At 42.6% G+C, this 10,250-nt stretch overlaps 1 protein-coding gene across 2 annotated transcripts in view; it reads left to right on the top strand.

The window, feature by feature from the left end:
* The first annotated feature begins 2,030 nt into the window (after nucleotides 1-2,030).
* rpn2 (ribophorin II) overlaps nucleotides 2,031-10,250 on the top strand; it is a 50,506-nt gene continuing 42,286 nt past the window's right edge. For both annotated transcript variants that reach the window (XM_048608201.1, XM_020523284.2), the window contains exon 1: nucleotides 2,031-2,142. In XM_048608201.1, coding sequence (XP_048464158.1) covers nucleotides 2,130-2,142 — 13 coding nt within the window. In that variant the 5' untranslated portion in view covers nucleotides 2,031-2,129. The remainder of the gene's footprint in view (nucleotides 2,143-10,250) is intronic.

Genomic DNA, 10,250 nt, shown 5'->3' with positions numbered 1-10,250 from the left:
AACTTGATGTAGTTTGTTGTTATGATACCAATCAGATTCACGTTCCAAAAACAGAAATTGCTGGCGAAACTCTGCAGGCCTGTGGGGAAAAAGCAACATTAATGTTTTCAGATTGGTGACTCTTCATCAAACTGTTTCATTTACTCGATAAATGCATAAAACATTGGAAGATAGTAGGCCACTCTGCCCATCATTGAATCTTCTCCGCCATTCAATGAGATCAGGGCTGATTTGATAACCCTCAACTGCACTTTTCTGCTTTTTCCCCATACCCCTTGTAGATTCAAGAAAGAAATTTAAAATTATTTAGACATTAAAGTCATCAAGGGGGGTGGAGAGAAAGTGGGAATATGGTGTTGAGGCAGAGGATTGGCCAAGATCATACTGAATGATGGAGCAGGGTCAAACAACCTACTCCAACTCCTAATTTCTGTGATTCCATTCTGATTCAAAAGCTACCTCAGTAATAAACATTTTTTACCGAACCTGTGGGATAGGACTTCATGTTAGGTGATCACACCTCTCCGTGCTTGCATGAGGCTGGCACTAAATGCAGTCTCCAACATTGACACTTTAGGGCTCTGTGGTGGTGTCCCTACCTCTGGGCCAGGGGGTTTGGGTTCAAGTCCCACCTGCTCCAGAGGTGTGCAATAACATCTCTGAACAAGCTAAATAAAAACCAAAAGAACTGCGGATGCTGTAAATCAGGAACAAAAACAAAGTTGCTGGAAAAGCTGAGCAGGCCTGGCAGCATCTGTGAAGGAGAAAACAAGAGTTAACGTTTCGGGTCCGGTGACTCTTCCTCAGAACTGATGGTGGCTGGGAAAACGTCAGTTTATATGCAGAAAATAGGGAAGTGGGTGGGGTAGGGAGTAAACGATAGGATAGAGCCCAAAGAGAGAGAAAGACAGTTGGACAGACAAAGGAGTTGCTAACAATCTCTGTCTCTGGCTTGCTGCAGTGTTCCAGTGAAGCCCAACGCAAGCTAGAGGAACAACACCTCATTTTCCGCTTGGGGACCCTACATCCCTCTGGACTCAATATTGAGTTCTATAATTTTAGGGCCTAAACTCTCCCATGTTCCAGCCCCACACACCACACACCAGGCCTTGCTACCACACAGCCTGCCATTACACACCCCCTGTTAGTCACTAACAGTCCCCATTAACAACTACTCACCCTCCTAGCCTGATCATTATCAACTCTTTGTCTGTCCAACTGCTCTTCTCTCTCTTTAGGCTCTATCCTATCATTTACTCCCTACCCCACCCCCCTTCCCCTATTTTCTGCATATAAACTGACGTTTTCCCAGTCACCATCAGTTCTGAGGAAGGGTCACCGGACCCGAAACGTTAACTCTGTTTTCTCCTTCACAGATGCTGCCAGACCCGCTGAGCTTTTCCAGCAACTTTGTTTTAGTCTCTGAACAAGCTGACTGGGGGGAAGGGGAAGCAATCCAACATTAACACCTTAGGGCCTTAGAATCCACTAGAAATTAAACTTGGAATTTCTTTCCAAACTCCTTCCTGATCAATGAATGAAATGCCTCCATGAACAGACGCTGGAGCGAACACACGTGACGGCCGTGCTCACGTGACGCCGGGGGGCGGGGGTTCGATGATTGACCGCCCACGGCAACCAATCGGCTCCCAACACATCCACACCACATCCAGCTTGGTCAGACAAATCCCTGAAAAATGTACATTTACAACTTATATTCGTCCATCAAAAGCAATTCCGAAATTGACCATCTCTTTCAATTTAACACATTTAATAACTTCGACTAATTTCATCAAACACACCGACAGTGCGGAGTACAGGGATGATGAAGGGAGAGGGGGATGTCATTCTCTACCTTCGGCCGCCGACGGAAACAGGGAGCTGTTTGTAATACGGATTTAATAATTTAGTGAATACTACTCAGAGCAAAAATGAATCGATTAATGTCTTCACCGTGAACTGTTTCAGTGTTTATGTTCATTCCGCTTCCTCCCCACTTCCCCCCTCAAGAAATGGATGAGTCCGATAACCCGGAAGTGGATATGTAGTAGGTTTGACCTCGCTTTCCCCCCGCCCCCCCCTCCTCTGGTTGGGTGACCTCCTCCCCCTCTCCCTGAGGCGCCGTGACAATGGGAGCAGCAGGTAACCGGGGCAAGGGAAAGGTGAAGGGGGCATGGGGTGGGCACAGCCCGCTGTCTTCCTCACTCACTCACTCCGGCCTAGAGCGCCGTGAGCCGGGGTGGCGGTCGCGAGAGACACCGAGAAAAACCAAGCGCTCCATGAGGACGTGGCTTCTCCTCTCCCCCCTCCCTTCCGTCTTTGGGGAAAGTGGGAGCCGTCTGGCAGGTAGAAGGAAGGGAGTGTTGACCCCAGTTAGAGAGGGGGAGCTAGCTGCTCGTTGTGGAAGGGGTTAGGGTGTTGCTTGTGGTTCAGCCCTGAGTGGTGTTTCCCGAGGTTTTGAACCTCGAGCCAATAAATATGGAGCTGCAAAAGCACAGCAAGTCAGGCAGTACCCGAGGAGCAGGGAAGTCAACGTTTCGGGTCATGGGTGCTGCTGCCTGCCACTCCTTTTCAAACTGTAAATTACTCTGTTCGTTAAACCTCCCAGTGGACCCTTGGTCCTTTAGTCTTCCAAAATGTGTTGTCCCCACTGCGATCCCATTGTTTTGTGACACTATAGTAGCGTCAATAGTTTTAAGTTCAAGTACCACATGCCCTGGAAGTTTGGTGTAACATGTGTGAGCAAGTAGATTAAAATAATTTGCAGGAATTGTAAGCTCAGTTGTCTGGACGGCTAGTTTCCAGTGCAAAGTGACACTGACAGCATAGGTTCAATTCCCATAAAGGTTGAAATTTCCAACTCTGCCTGAGGTGCAGTGACCCTCAGGTTAAACTCACTACCAATCATCTCTGTAATGAGAGAGCACTACCTGTGGCTCTCTGGGCTTTCATCGTGCCCAACTCTCCAAGCAGTCTCTTGAAATCTATTCAAGTTTACCCCTCTCTTGCCCCACTTTCCAGCCTACTTAGAGCACCAAAATCATGATGATCAAAGCTGTATCATGGCATGGTGCATTAGTTTGTCTTCTCTGGCCTTTGACATGATGAATCATGTCATCTTCCATTTTGACCACTCTTTCATGATCTGCCTATGGCCAGCACATCCGTAATGCCTTCTCACCAGGTGCAATCTATATGTGTGCAAAACAAGTTCCAAACTTTTGTTTCTCATCTCTATCTTGCTAGCCACTGATATTATCCATAACATTACTGATGGTTCCCTACGATTATGCGTAACTGTTGACATTAATGGCTTAGAAGTTCAATGACAGCAATGCCAGAGTTTAAAAACTGTTCAATTTATCATCTGGCTCTATTTCTACTTAGTGATACTCAACCTGATAGTTCCCAGCTGAAACAAACTTCAAATTTCATTCATCAGTAGAATGCCTGTCTCTACACCTGTATGCACCACTGTCTAGCTTTAGTTTGTTACTCATTTCCTCAATATATCAAGGACTCTGTTTATAAACCCTTCTAGAATCATAGAACCCCTACAGTGCAGAAAGAGGCCACTTGGCCCATCGAGTCTGCACTGACCCTCCAAAGAGCATCCCATCCCGAACCACTGCCCCTCGTCCTGTCCCTCTAAGCCAGCTTGTCATGGCTAACCCACCTAGTCTGCACATCTTTGGAGCAATTTAGCATGGCCAATCCACCTAATCTGCATATCTTTGGACAGTGGGAGGAAAATGGAGCACCTGGTAGAAACCCATGCAGACATGGGGAGAATGTGCAAACTCCACATGCTTCACAGTCACCCATCGTTAGAATTGAACCTTGGTCCCTGGTGCTGAGAGGCAGCAGTGTTGGTCACTGTGCCACAATGCCCTTCATCAAATTCAATGCAAATACTCATCCACTTTTCCCACTAATCTTTGCCAATCTCCATTTACCCCTGTCCTGAACAATCTCATTGCTTGCCCATTCCATCCCACTGTGACATTACTGCATATCTTTGCAATATCTTGAGGTCCAATATCCCTGCTCACATCCTCTGCTTTCAAATCTCTAGTACACTATGTTTCCTTACCTCTCAACCTTTAGCCATTTGTCCTGACATGATGGAACTCCCCTGGCATTTCATATCACCATTGCTCTCTCCAGTTACTGTGTTCTCTTTAAAAGTTAGCTGTTCACAATTCCTTCTGTTAGCTACCCTGTTTTCACTTTAACCTTTAGGTTAAAATTTGGGATATATGTAAAATAAAGGTAAAAGCTAAAATACAGGGCAAAATTTAAGACTTCAATTTAGTTTTTAAAAATCTGTTAATTTGTCAGTTAACAGCAGTCCATAGAATAATACTTTAATTTCTACAGTTAGCTTTGTTGCTCATCACATTTCATTAATTGTGCCACTACTTTTCAAAAAAATACCCTGATTGAACAAGATGTAACACTTAATGATATTTAAAGCAAGGTTGGAGCAGAAAAGCTGAAATTCTTGCTGATTTCAATTACGAGCATCTCTGGTGGGGTTGGAAGAGGGATTGGTTATGGTACAGCCAATGTCCAAGCCTTGAATGGCATCCTATAATTCTGGCATCTGCACATACATAGCACCCTGAAGTTACAGTCAAATTTCAGAGAGATAATGATGCTCAGTGCTGATAGTTTGCATTTGATCTCCATGACAAGTCCATTCCCTAGCCACAAATTCCTTCCCTCTCCTTGGCAACTGTCAGGTTGAACTCGATTGTTTGCAACCTTGCTATTGTATTTGGACTTTTAATCACATCCATGTTGCCACTAAGACCGCCTATTTCCATCTCCATGAAAATGGAGACATGTCCCAACTCTCTTCCAGCCTCAGTTCATCTGTGCAAAGCCCTTATCCATATCTTTGATTCCTTTAGACTCTTGACCAGCTGCCTCTTTTGTGTTCTTCAAAAACTTGAGTTGACCAAAAGTCTGCCCATGTGTAAAGTCATACCAAGCCTGTTCACAAGCTACCCTTCTACTCACTGACCTATTTTGGCTTCAGGTTAAGCAATTCAATTTTAAAATCTTCATCTTTGTTTTCACATCTCATGCTTTGACCTTCTCTGTCTTTGTAATCTATTTCAGCTCATCAACCCTCCCAGCTATGAGCAGTCTAATTCCCTGGCCTTTTGCGGGTTCTTGATTTTAATCATTCCACTGTAGGCACTAAGATGCTACACTCTGGAATTCCTTTTGCATACCTCTTTTCTGCACCCCCTTGATTTCTCATGCCTCCTTAGAGGTTCATAAAGCCTAACTTTTTGACGAGCCTTTAGTACTTTATACTAATGTCATTTTATGCGGACTATGTCAAATTCATTTATAACATTTCTGAAGCATGTTGTGGTGCTTTATGTTAAAGGGGCAAGGAATTGTTGCACTCATTTGAATGATAATGGAATGATATGGATTGCTGATCCACTGTCTGATCTTTACTGCAAAACTTTGAAGTTACAACTTTATAGTATGAGTTTTTGTTTCAGGTGTGCTGCCTTGCAGTGTTAATATTTGCTTTCTACATGGCATTTCATGTCAAAGTGTTCCAATGTTTCACATCAGACATCATATTTTGAAGTGTGTTGATGTACAGATATATCAGCCTGCTATCTGTTTCAGTGGTTATGAGAAAAATGGCAATCAATTTGTTGATAGTATTAGTTTGATGGGGAATGTTGGCCAGAATACCAGGTGAACTCTTTTCTTTGAATGATGCATTGAAATGTTTTTAACTGAGCTAGCAAGTGAGGAAGCATTTAACAAATTCATACTTTTGACAATGCAATATATTCTTTACTACGCTGGAGTTTTTGCTTGTGTCTTGGTTTGTGGAAGACCTCTGCAGTTGGATGCACTTAATTTCTGAATGACAGTGTCAATATCTAAACAAAAACAATGCTATAGGAGCAGAAAATATTTGAAGCAAAAACAAAGTAACAATACTGAAGATATTGTCTAGACGAATTTTGAGTTTACTGTTGACCAGAAATGAACTGGAACAGCTTCAAAAGTAGTGGTTATGAGAGCAATTTAGACATTGGGAATCTCTGGTGAGCAATTCAACATACATCCTGTAGATAGTGCACTCGTGGGTCTCCAAAATTTTTCGTACTGTAACCCCAGTTAGAGGCTTGACAATTGTCATAACTTCTTGATGTGAATTGAGAGACTAGGACTGGGGCAAAGAATAAGACTTGCGAGAGCAAAAGGATTGGGATGGGACTCTTGTAGCGGTCATTGCCCTCGAGCTTGTAACCCTGCTTGGGGTCAACACCCTCACTTGTGGAAGCCGTGTTGTACTCTCTGTTGCAACTGTGTATAGGTGGTCAAAAGAATGAACCTTAAAGGTGGTTGATGGTGTGCCAAATCTAACCATCTCTCTTTGATCTTAAGACAGCAGTAACATTGCTCGATTCTCTATGATCAAATCCCTTGGACTTACATTGACCACAACTGAACTAACAGCCATATGAGTAATGGTTGTGAGAGCAATTTATAAGTTGTGAATTTGAGGTGAGCAACTCTGGTTTACCTAATCCCCCTCTACCAAATACGGAAGTGTGATCGAATACTCTCAGCTTGTCTGCTGTATCCAAATGGAGCAACATTCAACTCAACACCATCCCTAACAAAGTAGCCTAGTTAATTGGCATCTAAACATCACCTTAAAGATTCACTCCCTCCCCTACATGCACACAGTGGCAACAGTGCTTCCCAAAGTGGAGGTGGAGACTCCCAGGTGAGTCGCAAGCTATGTATTTGGACGCCTACATTTCTTTGAACCTTAACTGTGTTTAGCTTTTCACTATTTAGGAATTGCAGTGTTCTATGCTTTTATGTCCAATATTGATGATCTTACATTTACCTTTTTTGTGAAGTTGGGTAGAAGTATTTGTGGATTGGGAGGCAGGACATTAGAATTTAGTGTTTGTAAGATATCGATGTTGGTAAAATATTAGGGGGGAAGCATTGTGTGGTCCCTTTTAAAAGATTGCGCTTTTTCTATGCTTGGAGATGTCTGTGAGCAGCTTGAAAGTTTTCAACCATAGAGAGGACCCAAACTGAAACATTTGTATCAAAAGGCCATGCCGTTAGCAAGCCAAGCAGCATTTTTTTTACCAAGTCAACAGGGGTTTTGAATTTCACTAATCAACTTGAACTAGGTACTTAGATACCAAAAACCTATCAAATTTGAATCTGAGGGGTAGGCATCCTTAGAAGAGGCTTCGCAGTGGGGTTAAAATTGTTTCAGAGATAGTAGGAACTGCAAATGCTGGAGAATCTGAGATAACAAGGTGTAGAGCTGGATGAGCACAGCAGCATCAGAGGAGCAGGAAGGCTGACGTTTCGGGCCTAGACCCTTCTTCAGAAATGGGGGAGGGGAAGGGGGTTCTGAAATAAATAGGGAGAGAGGGGGAGGCAGATAGAAGATGGATAGAGGAGAAGATAGGTGGAGAGGAGACAGACAGGTCAAAGAGGCGGGGATGGAGCCAGTAAAGGTGAGTGTAGATGGGGAGGTAGGGAGGAGATAGGTCAGTCCAGGGAAGACAGACAGGTCAAGGGGACGGGATGAGGTTAGTAGGTAGGAGATGGGGGTGGGGCTTGAGGTGGGAGGAGGGGATAGGCGGGAGGAAGGACAGGTTAGGGAGGCGGGGACGAGCTGGGCTGGTTTTGGGATGCGGTAGGTGGAGGGCAGATTTTGAAGCTTGTGAAGTCCACATTGATACCATTGGGCTGCAGGGTTCCCAAGCGGAATATGAGTTGCTGTTCCTGCAACCTTCGGGTGGCATCGTTGTGGCACTGCAGGAGGCCCAGGATGGACATGTCGTCTGCGGAGTGGGAGGGGGAATTGAAATGGTTCGCAACTGGGAGGTGCAGTTGTTTATTGCGAACCGAGCATAGGTGTTCTGCAAAGCGGTCCCCAAGCCTAGGACCAATCCGATTGTAAGAAATTGATATGTCATCACGGGTATAAAAGAGGGGGCAGTTGGAAAATCAGTAGAGCTAATTGCCATCTGCTAAAGATAACAGTTCTTAGCTCTTAGAGAAAGTACCATCTATTCATAACGGTACCACGGCACTCCTAACTAAGATTCCTGATGGAAGGATTGACAGCGAAAGCATTCCTGATGGAGAAGACACAGAACATCCTGGAAGATGTAACCCGGCTCTAATTTTGAGACACTAAATTCTATTGTTTTGTTATATAAGTGGGACCTACATTTATTGGAACAGCATAGTTGGAATCTTGGGTTATTTGGGAATGGTTAGTAGTTAGAAGGGATTTGCTTGGTTTATTAATAGTTTAATTAATTTGTACACTGTTAAGAGTTAAATAAATAAATTGTTACCTGTTGATTGTAAAGTGAGTGTCAGGGATTTATTTGATTTAACCACTAGAAGTTGCTGAAAGATAGGTTACACCCCATTTCACACTCCTTTTAACGGATTATAGGGCAAGATGCTCCTCTTTGGGTGTTTTGGTTCCCAGAAGGGGGGTGTTAGCCTCCGCTTTATAACACCCTATTGAGTTCAATTTGTTATAGTCTTGCCCATTTTTTTTAACATAGTAGCTTTTTAATATTTTTATCTGAGCTACAGACAATGCCAACTAACTTTGAGTTGCTGGTAAATTTGGATAAGGTTTTCTGTGTTTCATGGAGCCTTGCCTCCTCTCCTTGTCCATACTTGAAAAATGGTGTGTCTCAAGCTATACTGAGAGAAATACCTATGGTCCTTGCTTATTTACGTCACTAAAGAATATATTGTACCATTGAAGCTTCAGCACTGGTCCATGTGAAACACCACTCGTTAGTTCTGCCTATTAACCCATTTTCTGTCACCTTCCACTCAGTCAATTCCCTAACCTCCCAATTCCTAATTTCCTTTCAAAACATTAACTAACATTCTTTTATGAGGAACTTCATCAAATGCCTTCAGGAAATCCATGCAAATAATATCTATGGACGCTTGTTGATTTTTCTTTCACCCTTTACAAACAAAAGTTCTACCAAGTTCATCAGATTCCTTACAAGTAAGATGGTGTTGTGTCTTTTCAAGGTCACCCAATCCTTAATTATAGACTCTTATCAATTTTCCCTGCATCTCCTTTTTTGGTTGTAGAAGATAAAGGGTTGAGCATAGAAACCAATATTTGTGTAACAATAACCAATGAGTGGCAATGTGTCTGGCATTTGTCCAATTGAATAATCCTAAACACAATTTGAGTAGTGACTGAAAGTGTTTTTTTGCCTCTGTTAATTAAAGAGCAAAGTGTTTTTGAAAATTCAATTTCACAGTCTTAGAAACATACAAAATAGGAACCAGGAGTAGGCCATTCAGCCCTTTGATCCTGTTGCACTGTTTAATATGATCATGGCTGATCATCCAAGTTGGTAACTTGTTACTGCTTTCGCCGATTCTCATCAGTTTTCTTCAGTGCGATGAGGAAAAAATTGCACTCAATCATCCTACTTACAGTTTAAATCTACAAATAAATATTCATTTCATTCTTAAATTTACAACAGTTGTGGTGCCATCATCTCCCATCAGTCTCAGCTGAGCAGAATGGCCAGATTGGAGACTATTCTCTCAATCCTCGCATGAAAAGTTAGCCAAATTGCAATACTTTACCTCTTTCAAACAGTAATAAATTGTAGTCTTGAATGATTGTAGCAGAGGATAATTGAAAAAATATTTTTGGTTTTAGTTTTTATTAACGAAGTGTTATCCTCCATGGACACAGACTTTATGTGCACGAATTTTTTTAAACTAAAGCTATACGTAAATTTATTCATTGTTACTGTCATCACTTTCTTTGGGAAGATTTGAGAAAAGTTGTTCTTCTGTCAGTGTATAAAATAGTTTCCCTTCATAAACCTGGAAAACTGTCCAGGGCTGGCTTTGAAGTTTGCAATGCATGTTTTTTGCTTGTTTCAGGGCAAAGGTTCAGGGAGATTCTTAAGCTAAGAGTCCATTCTGCCATATTTCATTGACATATTTTGCAGCTTAGTTTATTGTTAGGCATCAGCTTAAGCTGTCTAGATACCTTCTTGCAATTGCTAGCATTCTTCTCTGATACCTTGAATTCTGTAACTGCTGCACAATTATTTATTGGCAAATTCAACAACTTGAAGTTTGAGAGATAGCAGGAACTGCAGATGCTGGAGAATCTGAGATAACAAGGTGTAGAGCTGGATGAACACAGCAGG

This window comes from Rhincodon typus, chromosome 19 (genome assembly GCF_021869965.1).
Source record: "Rhincodon typus isolate 14 chromosome 19, sRhiTyp1.1, whole genome shotgun sequence".
Taxonomy (NCBI): Eukaryota; Metazoa; Chordata; class Chondrichthyes; order Orectolobiformes; family Rhincodontidae; genus Rhincodon; species Rhincodon typus.
Note: the sequence above shows the minus strand (reverse complement) of the source record. Positions and strands in the feature narration are given on the sequence as shown.